The sequence below is a fragment of the Crinia signifera genome, chromosome 3 (assembly GCF_055691185.1).
Source record: "Crinia signifera chromosome 3, ASM5569118v1, whole genome shotgun sequence".
In the NCBI taxonomy this organism is placed as follows: domain Eukaryota; kingdom Metazoa; phylum Chordata; class Amphibia; order Anura; family Myobatrachidae; genus Crinia; species Crinia signifera.
Window position 1 is genome coordinate 490,383 of NC_139219.1, and position 24,234 is coordinate 514,616.

Here is a 24,234-nt window from a genome sequence, read left to right on the forward strand (position 1 = left end):
TGTGTGACTTCCGTCTCTCACACCATCTAATGTAAGTTTTCCATACTCTGTAATAATTTGCCGAGGACACAGATTTCCTGGCTTTAATCATAGTATGCACCACTGCATCAGAAAAACCTTTTCTTTTCAAAATGGCGGTTTCAATAGCCAGGCCGTCAAAATTAATCGAGCTGAATCCAGGTGATTGAATGGACCTTGTCTTAGAAGGTCTGGCCTCAGAGGTAGACGCCATGAGTCCACAGACAACCTCTGAAGCCTCGAATACCAGGACCTCCTTGGCCAATCTGGGGCCACTAAGATCACCGGAACCTTCTGCCCTTGTATTTTCTTTAAAAGTCTCGCCAGCATTGGTACTGGTGGAAAGGCATAAAGAAGATTCCCCTCCCAGGGGATAGTCATGGCATCCACTGCCTCCGCTAGTGGATCCCTCGTTCTGGCATAGAACCTGGGTACTTGATGGTTGAACCTGGATGCCATCAGGTCCACATCCGGAGTTCCCCACTTCAAGGTGATCTGCTGAAACACCTGCGGGTGTAAGCTCCATTCCCCTTCCTTGAGCTCCTCCCTGCTCAGGAAATCGGCTTCTATATTCTCCACTCCTGGTATGAATGTAGCTGATACAGCTGGAACATTCTGTTCCGCCCATAGGAAGATTCTGGACACCTCCCACATGGCCAATTTGCTGCGTGTACCTCCCTGGTGATTCAGATACGCCACAGCTGTGGCATTGTCGGTCTGAATCCTTAAAGGGAGGTTCAGTAACCTGTCTCCCGCCAAGAAAATCACTTTCCAGACAGCTCTCAGCTCCAAGATGTTGATCGGTAGAGCTGACTCCTCTGCAGTCCACAAGCCCTGCAGCCTGAGGTCCAAGACTACTGCCCCCCAGCCCCTGAGGCTGGCGTCGGTAGTAACCACTAGCCAGTTCCAGGCCTGCAATGACCGACCCCATTGAAGGGAGTCCACTTCTGTCCACCATTTCAAGGAGTCTCGAGTGTCCGAAGACAGCACTATCAGCTCCGACTTCATGGTCTGTGTGTTTCCTGACCAAGCCGTCAAAATGTTCCATTGGAACACCCGAGAGTGGAACCTGGCAAATTGCAGTGTCTCGAATGACGCCACCATTTTCCCCAGCAGCTTGAGGCACCTCCATACAGAAATGCTCCGAGCGCTGAGAATCTCCTGGACTAAGGCGACCAGATCCCTGGCCTTTACCTCCGGGAGAAATACCCGATGAAGATGGGTATCCAGAATAACTCCCAAGAATTGGAGCCTCTGTGATGGTACCAACTGAGATTTTTGCAAGTTTAAAATCCAGCCGTGAGCCTGCAAAAAACTGATGGCTTCTGCCAAATGATTCTGAAGCATGGCTGCTGACTCTGCTTTGAACAGCAGGTCGTCCAAATAAGGTATCACTGTGATTCCCCTGAGCCTCAGCACAGCCGCCATCACTGCCATTATCTTTGTGAATACCCTTGGCGCGGTGGCCAGACCAAAGGGCAACGCCTTGAACTGTAAATGCAGGTCTCCTATTGCAAACCTCAACAAGGCCTGATGCTCTGGGTGTATAGGAACATGCAGATATGCGTCCTGGACATCCATGGGCGCCAAAAATTCTCCCTGGTCTAGGCTCAGGAGCACTGACCGTAGAGACTCCATTTTGAAATGGTCTACCCATAAATGGACATTTAGAGACTTCAAATTTAGTATTGGTCTGAAAGACCCGTCTGGTTTGGGCACCAGAAACAGAGTGGAGTAAAAGCCTTTCTTCCACTCTGCCCTGGGAACCGGAGTAACCACCCCTTTCTCTAATAGGGAGTGAGCTGCTCTCACAAGAGCTGTACGCAGCCGCGCTTCCTTTGGCAAGGATGTGGGGATAAACCTTTTCGGAGGCAGACCTCTGAAAGGAATTTTGTAGCCCTGGGCTATAATGTCTAACACCCAGGCATCCTGGTCTAGAGAAGCCCATGCGTCCCTGAAGTGTGAGAGATGCCCCCCCACCTTTATCACTGTCGGGCAAATCCCCTGACAGTCATGCGGAGGGTTTGTCCTCTCCTTTGGTGGCAGGCTTCTTGTGAAAGGAGCCAAACTTGGACTTCGGGGTCTTGCCCCTAGAGGACTGAAACTTTCCCCTGAATGACTGTCCTCGAAAGGACGCACCACCTCTAGGGGAGGGCCGAAAGGACGGCCTAAAGGCAGAAAATCTGGATGCCTGCTTAGCCGTGGGAGCCGGCAGAAATGTACTTTTGCCGCCCGTGGCCTGCTTAATTATTTCCTCTAATTCTGACCCAAATAACAACTTTCCTTTGAAAGCTAAGGTTTCTAGGGCCTTTTTGGACTCATTGTCCGCTTCCCAGGCCTTAAGCCAGAGCACTCTCCTGGCATTAATCGACACTGTGGACACTCTGGTTGCCATTTTAAGTGCTTCCTCCTCTGCTTCTACCACATACTCTGCAGCTGCCTTAAGCTTCTCCGCCAGCAGCAATACACCAGAGTCAGCCTGCAGCATGGTGCATAATTCACCAGCCCACTCAATCATGGCCTTAGAGACCCAGGCTGAAGCAATAAGAGGACATAGGGTGAATCCCACCCCTTCAAATATAGCCTTGAGGTTACCCTCCAGCTTTTTATCCACAGGATCTTTAAAAGCTGCACCGCCCTGTACTGGTAAAACAGTAGCCTTGGACAAACGTGCCACTGAAGCATCCACAACTGGCACCTTTTCCCAGAGCTCCGCATGAGACTCCGGCATGGGGTACAGACTAAGGAATCTCTTAGGCATTTGCAGTCTCTTATCAGGGGTTTTCCAAGCCCCTTTCAACAATTCCTGTAAACCTTCATCCGAAGGAAAGGTAACAGCCTCCTTACGCTGTCGCTTAAACACACCTTTAGCAGGAGTCTTATCCTCCACTGACAGTTTCAAAGCCTGTTTCACAGCTACAATAAGATCCTCTACTCCTGCAGAAGAGGTCTCTTCAAAATCATCACCCTGATCCCAGGGGATGTCAGTATACGCTCCCTCCTCCTCATCTACCAATATAGGCATAGCATAAGACCTTTTAGGTGTCCCTGCAACATCAACATCAATCTTGTCTAGTATCTCACTAAACCTGTTGATCCCCCTAGCAGTATCCTGCATCACCTGAATAAAGGCAGGGTCTGCCTGGGTAAGAGGCAAGGAGCCAGAGGACTGCTGAGATGATGGCATAGGTCTCTGGGATTCTACCAAGCCATCACTCTGTCTGTCCAGTAGCTGCACCAAAGCGTTCACTGACCTGCCTAGGGCAATGGCCCACGTGGGTTCAATCTGCTCTGCCCTCTGAGGTTCACTCCCCATGGGTCTCACAGCAGCGCAAGTGTTACATAAGCCCCCCTTGGCCATCTGCTCAGGGACAAATTTCTGTGTGCATACATTACACGCGCTCAGTGCAATAAGGGCTCCCTCCCCCAAAACCACAGCATGTTGCTCAGACATGATGAAAAGTGATATATATATATATATATATATATATATATATATATATATATATATATATATATATATATATATATATATATATATATATATATATATATATATATATATATATATAGATACAGAAGTACCAACACACTCGCCATTCCTAGGAACCCTGTTTGCACCCCATTCCTAGGAATGGCGAGTGTGTTGGTACTTCTGTATCTATATATTTGGGTTGATTTTTAATTAACCTCTGTTACTGTGATCATAGCTTTCTCATGCACCCTTGATAAGCTCATTTACCTGAAACCTGTGACAGCTGCCCCTTTAATACTAATTCAGGTGTTGTGTTTGGGATTGTCTCACCTTATAAAAGCCATGTTACTTGGCAGTTGAGCATTAACCCAGAGAAAAAACACATGTTCATTTTAGCTATGATGTGTAAGCAGGTGCCAGGTTCCCAAGAAAACCAGTTAGTGTAGGACTTGCAGTGAAATGGGGTCTGAAAGGATTTATGCACCATTTTGTATGCTGTTCTCCATCTTGTCTCAAATGCCTTATAGTGAGTGGAAAATTACAAGTTTCTATTCTGCTTTGTGACAGTCTGCTGCTGCTCAAGGCTGCGTTGCTCAAGGTTATTTCCTGTAAGATGTATTTCACATGTTTTCTACAAAAACTGTCTGTTCTCCCATGTCCTTGTATAATAATAACATATATCCCCTAGACAGTAACTGGAACTCCTCCCTGCTACACCCCTGTATCATCCAATCATCTCTTGTCGAGCCCATGCATGCTATACTGTATAAATATGCTGTATGTGTAAACAATAAATCAGTGTTGTACCTTGCATACATGATGGTCTTCTTTTCTGATCAGCATATACAGGGTTAACACTCACGGAGCTCTAAGGGGGGCCACCAAATTGAGGAAGAAGGGATAAAGGAAGATTGGTTAAAGTCCAACTCCCTATCCAGAGGTAGGTTAGAGTCCACCTCAGGAGGTAGGTTAAAGTAACCACTCCTAACAGCTGGGGGCCCGGCCCGGGATTTCGATCTTCGTTCCCGTTGAACTGTTGACACCCATACGTGGTCTGTTGCCTGTTCTCGGATCACGGACATATCGAATCCTGAATCCGTATAGACCTTTACTTCAAAAGTAGTAAAGTTTCAGCTGGTTGTTATAGTGTGCACACGCAGATCAGTGATCTGGTAATATATAAAGAGTGACCTAAGGGGTCCGCTCATTAGTCACCTCAATTTGATCGCCCTTTTTTCTATATGGCCATTTCTTACTATCCCTTTTTTACAGTATAAGTTGTATTACGTGTAATATCCTTGTGTGGTTGGTAAGTGAACACACATGCGATATATGTATTTAACTTGTACATCTTGTGCGGTTGGTAAGTTGACGCACACTAACTCTTTCTCTCTCTTGTCTCATTGATTACTGTATGCCAATAGACTTGCGGACTATATGCTCCCCTCTCTTTGGGGTAACGCAACGTGAGGCTTCATATGCAGTTTTCAGGATAAAACCACTTGACTCTATCCACTGTCACGTAGACAGTCTGTGGTTATAACTAACCAATCATAAACATTAATTTTTATGAGATGTATAAAGTGAATACATAATTCACACAGTATTCAGATAAAGACCAACCCTTTCAGTCTGCTGCTGTAGGTACACTCCTGCCTTACTGAAACGGCGCCCCTGGTCTGGATACTAAGAATTTTTCACGCTCTCATATTTCATCCATTCTCATACTTCATCTACGTCTATGTCACACCCCAGACATCCATACATAGGTACTTGTTTAAATTGTAAATGTAGTATCGTCCTCTGGTACCATAACCCCGACAGAGACGATTATTGGCCCAAATTGACATCTGTCATTAGAGAACCCACAAGATTTAAACTCACAACAAAGACATCATCTAATGGCACCGTTTTAGAATCCGTTATTATATTGGGTTGTCATTTGGATACAGGACTTATTGAAAAATACATTGATCAGACATACCCATTTTTCTTAACAGATATACCAATTAACCTTTTCACATATCCTATTATCTGTCCTGAAACTTTAGACCAGATCCACAAGTTACCTGAAGGTAGTCAACTACTCTATTTCCTTGACTTTAGTCAAAACCCTGAACATCAGGAACAAATTAAAAGGTGGAGAAAGTTCTCACACAAACATAAAAGGACATAAACTAAACATGGGTTCAAAAATTAGTAAAAATAAAATAATTTCCTATCCACCACCCTTACCCAATGAAACTTGTAAGGAATATGCAGCCCAGCCAACCCAGACCTAGAGACAACCCCAGATTTCAGATTGACTGGCAGGGACAGACCTTAAAGGGCCATGACATAGGAAAGGAAATCGATGTTTCATCACCCCACTTGCTCATGACTGACAGTTCTGACCCAAACACAGAATTAGACACTGTAAATCCTCAGACATGGTCAACAGGACCTCAGAGCAATAAACCAATTAATTGTTCCCATTGCACCCACTGTACCTGATATAAACTCACTCATCTCAGCCATCCCTGTAGATGCCGCCTACTTCTCAGTAACCGATTTGAAAAAATTTATTTTTTAGCATATCTGTGGACACCCAGACACAACTGTTCTTTTGAGGCCAGCATTTAACATGATGCAGACTGCCACAGGAGTATATTGACTCCCCTGTTGTGTACAGCATCGTGCTCCAAGCCACAACCCCCCCTATGGTTCAGTCCTGCTACAGTATGCAGATGATCTGCTTATCTGTAGTTCAACAAAGGAGGCATGCCGAGAGGATGGTATATCACTGTTAAACTGGCTCTGTGAATGTGGGCACAAAGTGTCAAAAAGCAAAAATGCAATGGTGCAAAAAGAATGTTGATTATTTAGGTTTTGTCTTGAAAAAGGGAGAGAGGAAAGTCAGCCCACAACGCATACAGTCTGTACTGGGTCTGGTCCGCCCAAACACTATTATTGCAGACAGTGGATTCCTGACTGTTCCTACTATGATAACATTTTGAGACAAGCCACACTCAATGACAAACCTAAACAGATACAATGGTCACAAGAAATGTTAAATGCATATGAAAGCCTTAAAAATGTATGTTAATGAAAAGTCCGGCATTGACCCTCCGAAACTATGTACAACCATTTCATTTATATGCAAGGGACAAAATGTAAAACCATGGCGGGTGTGCTGACACAAGAACATGGAGGTAAGCTGCGCCCAGTGGCATTCTTTTCCAAAGTGATGCCGGTGTCGGTCCAAGGTATGCCTGCCTGTCTTCAGGCACTGGCGGCCTGTGCAATGATAGCTGAGATGGCAACCACACTCACCCTAGGCTCACCCACTGTTCTCCATACCACACATAATGTTGTAGCATTACTTAAAGGGCTACACACACAACATGTCAGCCCAGCGTCTTAGTGGAGATGAGGACCTGTTGCTAGGAAGCCCCTCACTCACCATTAAGTATGCAAACGCATCCTCAGGCCCCGCGCCCATACTTAATGCCCTTTTAGGCTTAAAAGGACCTGATGACAAAGCACCTCCCCCACATGACTGTTCTCTGACAATCGACTCAGAAACTTCACCCAGAAGTGACATGTCGGCTGTACCCATACCCGACGCCGACATAATTTTTGTCGACGGCTCCTGCAGTCGACCAAATGACAAAACATACCAGACAGGCTACGCAGTAGTTAAAAACTTCCTCAAACTGTCCTTGAAGCAAAAGCAGTTCCTCTGCAATCAGCACAGGCTGCTGAGCTAATCGCTCTCACCAGAGCTTGTCACTTGTACACAGGAAAACCTGTCAACATTTACACAGACTCCAAATTTGCTTATGGCGTTGTTCACGACCACGGCATGATTTGGCAGCGCCGAGGTTTCACAGGCGCTGATGGAAAAGGCATCTCACATGCCCAACTTATTGCTGACTTATTGCACGCAATCACATTGCCCTCACACATTGCCATTCTCCATTGCAAAGCACATACTGGTGGAAAAGATGATATCTCACGGGGCAATGCCCTCGCTGACACTGCTGCAAAACAAGCTGCTGCCACATCCACATACAACCTCACACTTACCATAATGTCACCACCGTCACTAGAAGACACATACTTACTTACAGAATTACAGGCAACTGCCTCTAACTCTGATTTATCAGATTGGACATACCCAATTCTGCAGAAGAATCCACGGACTGGATTAATCTGCAAAGAGGGGAAACCCTGTATCCCCCAAACAAGTGCCTCACTGTTCATAGCACACTATCACGGAGTAGGTCACCACAGCAAAGTCACGACAACACTGCTCCTCACCAATGATTTTTACATCACAAATGCAAAAGAACTTGTCACCCAATATGTTAGTAGATGTATTGTGTGTCTTAGAAACAACCCTAACAATCCCAATAAAGCAAAACACCAACATCTTGAATACCCCACCACTCCGTTTACTCACCTGCACATTGATTTTACCCATATACCATATACGCCCCTTCCCCACCCCCTGGGCAAGGAAACCACTAGTCACACAAGCAGGAGATTTAGAAGTAATCAGAGAAGAATATGTAAGGACTTTAATACACAGACTAGACGAAATTGAACATGAAGTTGTACTTAAAAATCCTTGTCATCCACAGAAACCTACACATCCATTCCAAGTCGGAGACAAAGTTGTGGTTAAAGTCCTTCCACGCAACAAGAATCCAGGTGATTTCTCCTACGGTCCTGAGACAGAGGTGGTCGCTGTGACAAGAACTGCTGTGCTCACCGATGACAACCCAACGTGGATCCACGCATCCAGAGTGAAGAAAATCCCTACTCCAACTACTTTCGACACAGAGGTCGACACCGATCCTGAGATTGACACAGACCGGACCAGTGAGGTACTAACGGGAGTTAATAACTCTGACCTCCTACGAGGAGAAGAATTGCCGGTAGGGGATCCAGACATCGAGGAAAACGGAATTCCTACTGAGGCCGAGAGGACCCTTGAAGGAAATGATTCCCCCTATCTTAGCTCTGCTGACTTTACTCGCTCTTGTTCTTTATAATTTCTGTACCGCAGAAGTGGATATTACCAGTCAGGATGATGTGCTTACCCTTTGGTACAATTCATCTACCACTCGCGTGGCCACTTACCGAATAAACTATGATACGGTCATACCTAGTAACATGTGGTCCATGCCATCCAAATCAGCTCTCAGCCAGACTAAAAATGTATATATTTGTGTCACAGATGATTATTATTGGGGAAATAACTGCAATTATTGGGGAGCAGTGGGGTGGAATTCAGGTATCGACTGGGCATACAAACCCACCTTGGCTATTGATCGAAAGGACAAGTATGGTAAGCCATTACTTTCTAGGATGACTATCACTAAGGATGACGGTAGATATGACTATTATTGCACTATAAATATTGAAAATCCCAGCCCCAGTGATGCTGGAATGTATGTTCTAGGGGTATGGTGGGGAGGTGGATATGCCAGTGATAGACAACAATTCTATCTCAAAGATATGTTTAACAATCAGGAATACCTTTCCCTCCGTAAGCCACCATCCCCCGCCAGGCCCCAGCCATTATCCCCATTCAAACCACACATAAGTACCTTTAAAGATATGGTTGCTATCAGTAATCCCACATATGAGGACACCATGTCCATAGAGACAGGTTTAGCTGATGTGAATTTTTGGTTAGAATGGATGAAATACAATGCACGACAGACTAACCGAACTGACTGTTATGTATGTGCTAAGTCCAGACCCCACCTTGGTACCGTCCCCCTTAACATACCAGAATCAGAGGATGAATGTTTTTTTACCTTATACACTGGCAATAAAACTAAAGATAATGAATGTGAGTTATGGAAGAAGAACTACCCCATCTTAGGAAAAAACACCAATCCAGGTAACACAATCACCATATATCCAGGCAACTATACTTGTTACTGTTCTAATGTCACTAAGGGGGTAGATCTGAAAACATTCCCGGATGGTTACTGTGCCATCCGCAGGTATGTAACCTTACCCATCATGAAGAAATCCCTTGGTGACATTTATTTCATTTGTGGGGACATGAAAATTAGAGCAAAGCTTGACAGTGTATGGAGAGGCGAATGTGCTCTCTCAAAAATCATTATGCCTATCCATATTTTGCCAACAGCCATTGAAACACCTTCACCCCTACCTGACCCACACCCTAGACAAAAGAGAAGTACCCCACTGGAAAGCTTTGACCCACACGTATACATTGATACTATTGGTGTACCCCGGGGTGTCCCAGACGAGTTCAAGGCCCGAGATGAAGTAGCTGCTGGCTTTGAATCTCTGCTGCCCCAGGTTACAATCAATAAGAATGTTGCATGGATAAACTATATGTATTATAATCAACAGAGATTTGTTAATGATACAAAGGATGCCTTGAAAGGTATTGCAGAACAACTGGAGGCCACATCACAGATGACATTCCAGAATCGCATGGCCCTGGATATGATCTTGGCCGAGAAAGGTGGTACATGTGTATACATAAACACAGTTGCAGGATGTTGCACCTTCATTCCTGACAATACAGGTCCCAATGGCAAAGTCACACTAGCCATTAAAAAATTAGAAGACTTATCCCGAGAGCTCAAGGAAAACTCAGGTGTCACTGACCCCTGGGCTGCTTGGTTCGGCTGGATGAGCAACTGGAAACATGCCTTAACTCAACTAGGTATCATTACACTTACTGTACTTCTGTTCATCATAATCGTTGCTTACTGTATTTTTCCACTAGGCAGGAGAATAGTTTCCAAATATCTAGGTACCACAACACCTGTAGCTATTATGTATATTGATCTTTCCTCTGAAACCCCTACACCCGATGACTATGCTACATATGTGAGGGAACAGCGTATTAAAAGGAAAAGCACACGTGAGAATCAAATAATTTAAATAAATTATGATTCTAAGAGGGGATTGAAAGGATTTATGCACCATTTTGTATGCTGTTCTCCATCTTGTCTCAAATGCCTTATAGTGAGTGGAAAATTACAAGTTTCTATTCTGCTTTGTGACAGTCTGCTGCTGCTCAAGGCTGCGTTGCTCAAGGTTATTTCCTGTAAGATGTATTTCACATGTTTTCTACAAAAACTGTCTGTTCTCCCATGTCCTTGTATAATAATAACATATATCCCCTAGACAGTAACTGGAACTCCTCCCTGCTACACCCCTGTATCATCCAATCATCTCTTGTCGAGCCCATGCATGCTATACTGTATAAATATGCTGTATGTGTAAACAATAAATCAGTGTTGTACCTTGCATACATGATGGTCTTCTTTTCTGATCAGCATATACAGGGTTAACACTCACGGAGCTCTAAGGGGGGCCACCAAATTGAGGAAGAAGGGATAAAGGAAGATTGGTTAAAGTCCAACTCCCTATCCAGAGGTAGGTTAGAGTCCACCTCAGGAGGTAGGTTAAAGTAACCACTCCTAACAGGGTCCCTTGGCGATGGGCTGCAAGCTTAAATGCATTGATCAATTCATGAACTAAAACCCCATTATTTATTGATTATTTGAATGTTAAGGTGAGTTAGTTTGTTGTAGTGAGTGCTGGGCCCCCTGTGTTTGTATATATATATATATATATATATATATATATATATATATATATATATATATATATATATATATATATATATATATATATATATATATATATATATATATATATATATACAGTGCATACAATGTACCAGCGATTATACAGGTTTAATGCACTCAGTCACTTAGCTGTCTGTTGGTTTCAGATGCGGGGAAACGATGCCCAGGAAATCCAAACACTCTGCTAGGATCTGTAAGCCAGCTCAGCTCCGCTGCAAGCGTTCTGAAAGGCGCCAAACACAGAGTGAGGGAAGAGACCAAAGTCCCTGCTGCTGCGGGGTCCGTGACTTTTGGCGCCAACCACCTCCAGTCAGCCGCTCCCTAGGTAGGATTTCCTAGTTCCAGTATCTCCCCCTCGACTGGGGACCACTTGGAACATGCCTGTAACAACGCTGCTGTCCTCTCATATAGGAGCTCAGCGTGTAAGCTCCGCATAAAATGGCCGCCGCCATCACGGAGCGCCTGTCCCCCATGATCCTCACCTAAACGTGAAGCCGGTTTCTGGACACTCCGGAGCCCAGGCAGCTTCTAAAAAAGAAGCTGTAAGCGCTGCACAGGGAGGCCAGACAGAGTCTCCCTTGTGCACAGTGAGCTGACAGGACGCGCTTCTGCCAGCTCCTGCTGCGCTAGCAGTGTGAGGATTCACTATGAGAATCCTCACACTGTGCCTACCTAGCTAGAGTATAATTAATAAAATAATAAAAATCCCCTAACTACTCTAATTCTTCAGCTGCTCCTGCAGCTCTTTAGAATAGCACCCACTCCAGTGGGCACCTAACACGAACTGAAGAGTCCAGGATGCAGTAGGGGAGGAGCCTACCCTCTAAAAGCTTTAGGATAGGTGCCTGGCTCCTTCGGACCCTCCTACATCCCAGTGTTGAGCTGTGTCACCAGGACCATTGAAAGAGAAAAGGGGTTCTTCACATTTGTTTGGTCCTCCGTGCATTCGCTTGTAGGACCGATTTTGCGCGTCTGAGCATGTGCAGATGTAGAGTGCGTGCACCCATGGCAAACTTTCGGTTCCTCGGGTGCACCCATTATGCCGTGCGGGGGGGGGGCAGAGAAGGGCGGGGTTGCCGAGCTGCACCATTACCATATGGGAATGCCCAGCGTTCCATGGGCATTCTCATGGTAATAAAGCGGTGACGCATGTGCGGGGGCGGGCAGCTGACATCTCCGGATGTCAGCTGCCCGCCCATATCCATGCCAGCGTGCACACATATGTAAGTGACTTAAAAGTCACTTTTATATGCGTGCACGCACCACATCTTTCGATGGCCGCCGACCATCGAAAGATGTGGGCGGTTACCCAAGGCATACGAATGGAGATTTATGCATAACATCCATTCGTAGCCTGAGCAGTTAAACCCGCACTTCGAGGGGGAGGCGGGGGGGGGGGGGGAGGCGTTCATTCGCCGGCCGGGGTTTGGTGGACTCAACCAGAATAACCCCCAATATGTAATAGCTATTACGGTGTGTGGCATAATGTGTAATGGGCATTATGGCGTGTAGTATAATATGTAATGGGTGTGTGTACATGTGTAATAGGCCTTCGGCACACACTATCTTTATATTGTCTGGCTCCTACACTTTTATCCTGGCTGCCAGATGTTTAAGAAATTTGTCAAGCCCTGACTTGATTTACTCAAATAAAAACACATACAGACACGACCATGTCTCCCGCTGCCACATACAGACACGACCATGTCTCCCGCTGCCACATACAGACACGTCCATGTCTCCCGCTGCCACATACAGACACGTCCATGTCTCCCGCTGCCACATACAGACACGACCATGTCTCCCGCTGCCACATACAGACACGACCATGTCTCCCGCTGCCACATACAGACACGACCATGTCTCCCGCTGCCACATACAGACACGTCCATGTCTCCCGCTGCCACATACAGACACGTCCATGTCTCCCGCTGCCACATACAGACACGACCATGTCTCCCGCTGCCACATACAGACACGTCCATGTCTCCCGCTGCTACATACAGACAAATCCATGTCTCCCGCTGCCACATACAGACACGACCATGTCTCCCGCTGCCACATACAGACACGTCCATGTCTCCCGCTGCCACATACAGACACGTCCATGTCTCCCGCTGCCACATACAGACACGACCATGTCTCCCGCTGCCACATACAGACACGACCATGTCTCCCGCTGCCACATACAGACACGTCCATGTCTCCCGCTGCCACATACAGACACGTCCATGTCTCCCGCTGCCACATACAGACACGTCCATGTCTCCCGCTGCCACATACAGACACGTCCACGTCTCCCGCTGCCACATACAGACAAATCCATGTCTCCCGCTGCCACATACAGACACGTCCTTGTCTCCCGCTGCCACATACAGACACGACCATGTCTCCCGTTGCCACATACAGACACGACCATGTCTCCCGCTGCCACATACAGACACGTCCATGTCTCCCGCTGCCACATACAGACAAATCCATGTCTCCCGCTGCCACATACAGACACGTCCTTGTCTCCCGCTGCCACATACAGACACGACCATGTCTCCCGCTGCCACATACAGACACGACCATGTCTCCCGCTGCCACATACAGACACGACCATGTCTCCCGCTGCCACATACAGACACGACCATGTCTCCCGCTGCCACATACAGACACGACCATGTCTCCCGCTGCCACATACAGACACGACCATGTCTCCCGCTGCCACATACAGACACGACCATGTCTCCCGCTGCCACATACAGACACGTCCTTGTCTCCCACTGCCACATACAGACACGACCATGTCTCCCGCTGCCACATACAGACACGTCCTTGTCTCCCGCTGCCACATACAGACACGTCCATGTCTCCCGCTGCCACATACAAACACGTCCATGTCTCCCGCTGCCACATACAGACACGACCATGTCTCCCGCTGCCACATACAGACATGTCCTTGTCTCCCGCTGCCACATACAGACACGTCCTTGTCTCCCGCTGCCACATACAGACACGACCATGTCTCCCGCTGCCACATACAGACACGTCCTTGTCTCCCGCTGCCACATACAGACACGACCATGTCTCCCGCTGCCACAATACACACACGTCCTTGTCTCCCGCTGCCACATACATACAGACACATCCATGTCTCCCGCTGCCACATACAGACAAATCCATGTCTCCTGCTGCCACATACAGACACGTCCTTGTCTCCCGCTGCCACATACAGACACGACCATGTCTCCCGCTGCCACATACAGACACGTCCTTGTCTCCCGCTGCCACATACAGACACGTCCATGTCTCCCGCTGCCACATACAGACACGACCATGTCTCCCGCTGCCACATACAGACACGACCATGTCTCCCGCTGCCACATACAGACACGTCCATGTCTCCCGCTGCCACATACAGACAAATCCATGTCTCCCGCTGCCACATACAGACACGTCCTTGTCTCCCGCTGCCACATACAGACACGACCATGTCTCCCGCTGCCACATACAGACACGTCCTTGTCTCCCGCTGCCACATACAGACACGTCCATGTCTTCCGCTGCCACATACAGACACGTCCATGTCTCCCGCTGCCACATACAGACACGACCATGTCTCCCGCTGCCACATACAGACATGTCCTTGTCTCCCGCTGCCACATACAGACACGTCCTTGTCTCCCGCTGCCACATACATACAGACACGTCCATGTCTCCCGCTGCCACATAGTTTGGTGATATTACTCAGGGGGTGCCGGACGGGTTTCCGACAGTCGGGATCCCGACTGTCAACACACCGACAGCCGGGTGCCCGACGGCCACCCGCTATTTTCCCTCGTGGGGGTCCACGACCCCCATAGAGGGAGAATAAAATAGGTGGCTCGCAGCGTGACGAGCCCGCAAGGGGCTTTTTGGCGCTCGCCATGCTGTCTGACTCCGGCCAGTCGGGATAATGACTGTTGGAGTCCCGTACCACACCCTTACTCAGGTACATGACAGGTATGGGAAATACTGAGTAGAAGAAAAACGCACTGTTTCCCCCAACACACTGAATGGGATCAGTAACCAAATAGAATAGAGATTTTGCTTACATATATTTGCACACCTCCCAACATGACCCATTCCAGGAGGGACAGAATACTCTATTCCTGGACTTCCCTCTTAGGGCAGTATTCAATGAGGCCAATTTGCCATGTTTCACAGCGAATTTGTTCTATTTTCGTCGTCTGCGAACAGTGAATGACGGACAATTCGCCGTCTGATAGTCTCCGCAATTCGCTGTGGATTTTCAATGTAATTCTCCGTGAGTGTATTCAATGAGCAGATGGCGAATTGCTTTCTAAGTGATATCAGGATGACGAGATTAAATCTCGAAAGATCTTGAACCAGTGTGGTCTCCTATTATTTCAAGTCATCTGAGTGCCGCCAGTCTTCCAGTTTATATTTGCCAACCCTGCCGGGCTAGAGCTTGGGAAGGCACCGGGCGCTCATCACACATTGTAAGCAGAGGAGTGCCGGCTATTCAACTATATATATATATATATATATATATATATATAGTCATATATCAAGGCACCCAGCAGAGTATCAATGATAGGACCGGCACCTCAATTGAATGAAAAAAGATCACAGGTTTATTTCATATGAAGCATGGGTAAAAGGCCATGTTACCTCTTCCACGGGCAGCACGCATACAGGCAGACTTTCAAATAGGCATAAATACCAAAAAATGCAGCTTGAAGTGACCGTGGGACTGATTCACCCTGACGGGCCGTTTCGGCGTGTGAACGCCTTTCTCAAAGGGTGCAGAAAGGCGTTCACACGCCGAAACGGCCCGTCAGGGTGAATCAGTCCCACGGTCACTTCAAGCTGCATTTTTTGGTATTTATGCCTATTTGAAAGTCTGCCTGTATGCGTGCTGCCCGTGGAAGAGGTAACATGGCCTTTTACCCATGCTTCATATGAAATAAACCTGTGATCTTTTTTTTTCGGTCCTATCATTGATACTCTGCTGGGTGCCTTGATATATGACTATATTATTGTTTTTTGACCTGGCACTCGATAATCTAAGGAGTGGTGTGCGTTTCTCTCTGCAAGCATTATATATATATATATATATATATATATATATATATATATATATATATATATTATATATATATATATATATATACACACACACACACACACACACACACACACACACACACACACCGGTATATAATTATTATTATTATTTTTTTTACACATAACAGCCAGCAGGGGGTCCGGGAGCTGCTCGTTACATATTCCTATATATTGACTGCTCCCGATCATTACATATGCAAGATCGGGAGCAGTGCTAGCGGCTCCTACCCGGTCCCCTGCTAGCTCTCCCCGGGGCAGCTTGTGCTGCCTGGGTCCCGGGGAGTCCACCCCCCCCCCCCCCCCCCCTGGGGCAGGCAGGGAGACTTCCATCTCCCTGCCTGCCGCCGTCCCCCGGCTCCCTGCGGCATTGAATAATGTGACAGTGAGGGCTGGCAGCGAAGGCTCCAGCCCTCCGGAACAGGACTAAACCGAATTCGCTGCACATGCCGAATTTTGACATTGAATACTGCCCTGTATGTATGATTGCCAGCACCTGTGGTGACACCTTTCTTATCAATTAACCTGTTTAAAACAGGCGACGGCAATCATACACTAAGAGGTAAGTCCAGAAACAGAGCATTGTATCCCTTCTGGAGAGGGTCGTGTTAGGAGATACAGATGTAGCCGGTCTCATTCAGGCAGGGGCTGGCAAAACTATCACCAGCCGCCAGCTCCCGCCAGGGGTCATGGCAACGGAGCTCCCCGCCAACGGTCCCCCTCGCTGCCCCGACCACCCTCTAACCCTGCCCGTCTCCCTGAAGCGGAGGCGGGCAGAGTGCTGCTGCCCAGCCGCCGAGAGACTGGGACGCGCGTCCCAGTTCAATGGAGTCTCTGTCCGCCGGTGCTCACCAGAGGGGACGTTCTGGCGGGCGCCGGCCAAGGATGACAGAGGCTTCGTCTGTATGTGAACAAGAAAAAAGATGGAGGGTGTTGAGCAGCGCTGGGTGGAAAAAATATATAGTAAAAAGGTCCTGTAAATTAAGGCGAAGTAAAAAATGAGGGATTGGTTGATCTATTACAAAAGGATTTATTTATCTAAAAAATGCATGTAGCCAAAATACAATTATATTATTCTAAAAAACGGTATGTAAAAATTGGGGCAGTAGGGGCAGTAGGGAGGGAGGACCAGATGTATGGATAAGGAGCGGCTCAAGCTGACACGGATTGCAGACACGACCATGTCTCCCTCTGACAAAGCTGCCTGGAGCAGCGAAACCGGTCAGGACTCAGGTTTTTCATCTCTATCCAGAATTCCAAACTGGTTATTCTCAAAGAACCCGGAAGTGCTGATCTGTGCACTCACTTACCACCCTTTGTCCAATTGGACTACCAAGTCTCAGCAGCAAGGTTGAGGTCGAGGACTGCATCCCGCTTTATCACATCCAGCGGAGGGAGTCGGTTATTTGTGCCACCTTGGGCCGCTCCTGACCAACACCATCAAGTCCTCCCCACCATCTGCCACATCAGGGACACAAACCAAGTTCCATCAGGACCCGTGGGTCCCTCCGGGCCATCTACAGATCACAGTCCGGCACATCTCCTTTTAATCGGCTCGACTTGGATTACAAATTCCTGCAGTAAGGTAGAGGTCGAGGGCCACATCCCGCTTCAGTACATCTAGCGGAGGGAGTCGGCAATTCGTGTCAGCTTGAGCCGCTCCTCATCCATACATCTGGTCCTCCCTCCCTACTGCCCCAATTGGGTCCATCATTTCAGTTCCACACAGGACGATTTAACATCCCAGCCCTATATAGGACTCTCCGGGACATATATACCCCCCAGTTTGGTCTGGTGAGATATGAATTTTTACATACCGTTTTTTAGAATAATATAATTGTATTTTGGCTACATGCATTTTTTAGATAAATAAATCCTTTTGTAATAGATCAACCAATCCCTCATTTTTTACTTCGCCTTAATTTACAGGACCTTTTTACTATATATTTTTTCCACCCAGCGCTGCTCAACACCCTCCATCTTTTTTCTTGTTCACCCAGTACAGGACTAACTATCCTGTCACAGAGCAGCAGCTAGGGAAACACAGCTCCAGCGAGGCGCACCTGTACCCAGACCCACTCAGTGTGGTCGGGGTCACCTTTACATTTCGTCTGTATGTGGAAATGTATGAATAAGCCTCCAAGCCGTGACAACGGCTTCTGTGTATTGGGGGTCCCTATATCTAGATGCCGCACCCCCACTTAAGGTGGCCATACACGCGCAGATTTATCTTCAGAGCTGGCTGGTTGGAACAAAAACATGGTTATGGATGAGAGCAAATGACAGTTGACCATTTGCTTGGAAATGCTGGAAAACTGCCAAACGGTCACTCATCCATTACCATGTTTTTGTTCCAACCAGCCAGATCTGAAGAAGATGAATCTTACTAGTGTATGGGCACCTTTAGACACACACTACAGGATATGTAAAGATATCACTCAGAAAAGGCATCTGGCCAATATTATTACCAAGACATTGTTAATGAGCTGAACCTGTGGGTTGTTTAGTGTGTATGGAGCTCAAGTTTCAATGCAGATTCCTACAGATTACAGCACAATATGGTTTATCACCCTAGGGCAGTGGTTCCCAACCCCGGTCCTCACGTACCCCAACAGTGCACGTTTTGCAGGTCTCCACACAGAATCACAGGTGAGATAATTAGCTCCACCTGTGATCTTTTCCAACGTGCCTGAGTAATGAGTGCACCTGCCGGGTGACCTGGAAAACATGCACTGTTGGGGTACTTGGGGACCGGGGTTGGGAACCACTGACCTAGGGTCTCTCGGTTACATCGGACGGTTGGATTTGAACCTTCACATATCAATATATTAAACAAAGATTAGCTGAGATTTAGCGAATAATCCATGTGGTACTACAAGTACCAGGATTCCCTGTTACTAGGAGGGTCTCACCTTGGCGTATTTCTTCGCTTTCTGCTTCCTCTTGTACTTCTTGTCCTCCGCCTCTTCCAGGGGGTCATACCGGGCTGGCAGCGGGGACAGGTGCACCTTCTTCCGGCTCCTCTTCTTCTTACCTGCCGATGCCGAGCTGTGGGGCTCCGGCTGGCTGCTGCCCACGGTCCCTGTCCCCCCTTCCTGCTCCGTGTCGGGCTGCAGCTGGCTGTACTTCTTCCTGCCCCGGCTTCTCTTGTGCCCCATGCTCGCTGCCTGCGACCGATGCAGGCCAGGTAGGTACCGCTCTCCCACAGACCAGCTGCCCCCAATGCAGGCCAGGTAGGTACCGCTCTCCCCCCGCACTGGTGGGTCGGGTGGGTCTCTCTGCCCCTGTCCTGCGTGGGTCGGGGGTCTCTCTGCCCTGTCCTGCGTGGGTCGGGGTCTCTCTGCCCGCACTGGTGGGTCGGGGGTCTCTCTGCCCCTGTCCTGCGTGGGTCGGGGGTCTCTCTGCCCTGTCCTGCGTGGTCGGGGGTCTCTCTGCCCCTGTCCTGCGTGGGTCGGGGGTCTCTCTGCCCCTGTCCTGCGTGGCTCGGCTGTCTCTCTGCCCCTGTCCTGCGTGGGTCCGGTGTGTCTCTCTGCCCCTGTCCTGCGTGGGTCGTGCAGGTAAATGTGACATAAACAAGTGCACGGACTTTGCTACTCAGTGACTGCGGGGCAGAGTGCAGCGGAATGTTGTCCACTCTCACCTGCGCCCTCTAGTGGCCACTCTACAAAAGCGCAGCTTCCAGCATTTCCTCCTGTTATTCTCCAGTGACTGGGCTGATTCCACTTCCAGACTGGTTGGGTGGGGAGCTCACAGAGGGGGGTCTCCAGCTCATTGTTCTGTTAGACATGGTTTATTTTCTTTACCTTTTCCAGGATATCCCCTCCTTACGAAATTATTGTTTGCGCCAAAACCGCGGATTCTTCATGTGTACACAATTCTGATTATCAAAATATCCCAATAAAAGTGTTATAATGAGGCTGGTGCCAGACAAACTTGTGGTAGTAGGATAGAGGAAAAGCGCTCTCTTTTTTGCTGGGGCCTGGGGCGCTCTTTGAGGAGGGTGCTTTTTCTCTATCCTACTTGCAGTGGCGGCTCCTGCTATAGGGTTGCAGGATTGCAGCCCCTCCAGTTAAAATCACAACACCAGAGACCAGGGGCGAATTTAGGGGTGAGTGCGCCCGTAGGCACATTAATGGCCACCCCCCCTGCCCAATTGTATTATTTTTATTGATTAGTTATAAGCCCTCATTTAATGATTGCCAATTTAATATCAGACATGCAGTAACTACATGTCCTATTCATTTACACTCTATTCAAGATGGAATATGGTACAGTACAGTGGATATTTTGCAGTTACTGGTACATTTCAGACTGACAGTACTATCACAGGCATCCGAGTGCCGCCCCCAAACATGTGCCGCCCCTAGGCACGTGCCTAATGGGAAATTCGGCACTGCCAGAGACACAGACAGACAGCACCAGAGCTCCGGCTACTGCTGCTTAAGAGAAGTGACACTCGGAAAATGGCTGCCCCCATACAGCAACCTCCTCTAGCAACCTTAAAAACGGTCTGCTGTATGGGGGCAGCCATTTTCCGAGTGTCACTTCTCAATAGCAGCAGTAGCCGAGAGAGCCGGGACCCTCGCAGACAGGAGCGCCGGTGGCAGGACTCGGAGGTAACGGCCGCATGGGGGGGACAGGGACAGAGGGGGGGGGGGGGGGGGGGGGGCATGGGGACACCGATTTAATAGTTACGCCACTGGATATGATCATGTATCTATTGGATTCTGATGCACCAGTGTACATTGCAGATGCTTCTTTGTACCGCAGTGGTGAATTTCTCATTAGGCACATGCAGCAGAGGCTTGTTTTTCTACTATCTGAAATTCACCAGTAACTAAGAAGTATTTTTTGATTCATACGGGAAGTGCCAGCAAGTTAGTGTTACCACCTCATCCCTTTAATTCCGGACACTTATTAATTACACAGGTTCTGTGGCTGGCTGACTTCAATATTCCATTTCACCTGGTTTTAAACTGCCACACTAGAACTCTATTTCACCTGGTTTCAAACTGCCACAGAACCTGTGTAATTAATATGTGTCCGGAATTAAAGGGATGAGGTGGTAACACTAACTTCCTGGCACTTCCCGTATGAATCAAAAAATACTTCTTAGTTACTGGTGAATTTCAGATAGTAGAAAAACAAGTGTCCACCCTTATCAGAGTCCTCTGCAGCTCTTGGAGGGATAGGGGGGTTTGGATGCGGGCGCCGCTCGCCTGCTCCATGGGGGTGGGGGGGTTCTGTGGGGGTGCAAGTGACCAGCTGCTCACCTGCTCCAGCACCTGCTCCACTGATGGCGGGGAAGCGCTGCTCACTGATGTTGCTACTGCTGGCGGCTCCATAGCACGGGCAGCGCTATCGCTGGTGAGGGACGGGTGTGTGCTGGCGTTTTTCCCACTCCTGGAAACCACTTCAATGTTTTATTTAAAAGGAAAACAATGCTAGGGGAAAGTAACGGCGGCTCAAGAGACCTTCTGCCACAAAGAAATAGAATTAATTTAAATGTTGGGCTGAAAACAGGCACCCTTCAGTGGCCTGCGCCTTAGGCAGCTGCCTAAAGCTGCCTAGTGGTAGTGCCGGCCCTGGAGCCAGGTAGTACATGCTTCCTCCTCACCCCCTCACTCTCTACCTGGAATATTGTGTATTGGGGACTCTGCCTGGTGCATTGAATAATGGGGGCTCTGCTGGGCACAATGTGTAATGGGGGCTCTGACTGGCGTAATGTGTAATGTGTTCTCTCCTTTGTGTAATGTGTATATATAGGCTAACATTTATAAGGGGGCTCTGTCTGGCATAATGTGTAATGAGGGATCTCCATGGTGTGATATGTGTAAGGGGGCATGGCCTGGCATAATATGTATAAGGAGGCTCTGACTGGTGTAATGTGTAACTGACACTCTGCATGGCGTGTGTAATGGGGGCTCAGCCTGGCATAGTGTGTAACTGAGGCTCAAGTAGGTAGTAAGGTGTGCTGCTAACTGCAGCTGGTTTGAGGTTTGTCAGTCCTCACATTGGGCCTTATTTTGGTTCATTCTTTCTGACAAAATCCTTCTTAGATGGGCAAAACCATGTGCACTGCAGGTGGGGCAGATGTAACATGTGCAGAGAGAATTAGATTTGGGTGGGGTTTTACTTCAAAGTGAGATCTATATTGCAGTGTAAAAATAAAGCAGTCAGTATTTTCCCTGCACAGAAACAAAATGACTCACCCAAATCTAATTATCTCTGCACATGTTACATCTGCCCCCCCTGCAGTGCACATGGTTTTGTCCATCTAAGAAGGATTTTGTCAGAAAGAATGAACCAAAATAAGGCCCATTAATACAGAAAAAAATAGCAATAGTGAACCAATGCGGGCTGTAATTGAATTAAAATATATAAGACAGTTTCTTTCAATTAAAAATGTTTTAATATAAAAGTTATCTAGACATCAGGTATACTCCTATATCAAGGACACACAGATTATACTAAAGTGGACATCTCCAATTTTAAAAGACAGCAAAATTGTAATTACCAGGTTTTAGATGAAAAACTGCTGTCAAACAGGTCCTCTGTTTATATTAACCCCTTCCTGACAGAGCCAGTTTTTGCGTTCCTGACAGAGCCCTTTTTTTCAAATCTGACATGTCTCACTTAAGTGGGGATAACTTTTTTTTGCTTTTACTTATCCCAGTGATTTTGAGATTGTTTTTTCGTGACACATTGTACTTCAAATTAGTGGTAAATTTGGGTCGATACAGTCTGTGTTTTTTTGTGAAAAATACCAAAATGTCGTGAAAAAATGGAAAATTTAGCAATTTGCAAAATGTTAAATTTTCTGCTTGTGAGACAAATAATCATACCACTCAAAATAGTTAATAACTAACATAGACCATATGTCTACTTTATGTTTCCATCATTATTTCAACTTCCTTTTAATTTTTTTGGACACTAGGAGGCTTACAATATGAATAGCAAATTCTCAAATTTTCAAGAAAATTTCAAACACTGATTTTTTTAGGGACCAGTTCAGTTCTGATGTGACTTTGAGGGACTTGTATGTGAGACACCCCCATAAATGATACCATTTCAAAAACTGCACCCCTCACAGTATTCAAAACAGCATTTTGGAAGTTTGTTAACCCTTTAGGTGTTTCACAGGAATTAAAACAAAGTGTAGGTGAAATTTAAAAATTTCATTTTTTTTGCAGATTTGCAATTTTAATACATTTTTCTAAGGAACACAGTACATTTTACTAGAGAAATGTGACTAAAAATTGATTCCCCCAATTCTTTTGTTTTCATAAATATCCTATATGTGGCCCTAGTGTGCACGTTGACCAAACCACAGGCTTCATAATAGAAGGAGCACCTACTTGATTTTGGAGCCTCCTTTTTATGAGATTATTTTTTAGGCACCATGTAGGTTTCTAGGCACCATAAGATGCTAAAAGTTAGGAACCCCCCCCCACAAGTGACCCCATTTTGCAAACTACACCCCTCAGGGAATTCATCTAGGGGTATAGTGTACATTTCAAACCCCCAGGGGTTTCACCAATTTTGATACAAGTGGGCAGTGAAAATGAAAAATTACATTTTTTACACAAAAATGCAGTTCTGGCTCAAAATTTTTCATTTTCAGAAGGTATGAAGGAGAAAAAGCACCCCAAAATCTGTGCCCCAATTTCTCCCGAGTACGGCAATGCCTCACATGTGACCAAAAAATACCATTTGGGTGCATGGCAGGACTCAGAAGGGAAGGAGTGATTTTTGGATTTTGCAGCTCAGATTCTGGTGGAATTTTGGTGGGTGCTATGTCGCATTAGCAAGACCCCCCAAGCACCAATACAGTGGAACCCCCCCACAAGTGACCCCATTTTGCAAACTACACCCCTCAGGGAATTCATCTAGGGGTATAGTGTACATTTCAAACCCCCAGGGGTTTCACCAATTTTGATACAAGTGGGCAGTGAAAATGAAAAATTACATTTTTTTACACAAAAATGCAGTTCT

At 47.1% G+C, this 24,234-nt stretch overlaps 1 protein-coding gene and 1 long non-coding RNA gene across 2 annotated transcripts in view; one reads left to right on the forward strand and one right to left on the reverse strand.

Moving 5' to 3' along the window:
- C3H1orf115 (chromosome 3 C1orf115 homolog) overlaps window positions 1–19,860 on the reverse strand; it is a 69,639-nt gene extending 49,779 nt beyond the window's left edge. The window contains exon 1 of the mRNA XM_083175128.1: window positions 19,152–19,860. Within this exon, the coding sequence (XP_083031254.1) occupies window positions 19,152–19,397 (246 nt within the window). The 5' untranslated portion in view covers window positions 19,398–19,860. The remainder of the gene's footprint in view (window positions 1–19,151) is intronic.
- Window positions 3,956–10,785, forward strand: LOC146063113 (uncharacterized). The gene is made up of 2 exons (XR_014471547.1): window positions 3,956–4,433; window positions 8,119–10,785. It is a non-coding gene; the product is annotated as an uncharacterized LOC146063113 (long non-coding RNA).
- Window positions 19,861–24,234: the final 4,374 nt, after the last annotated feature.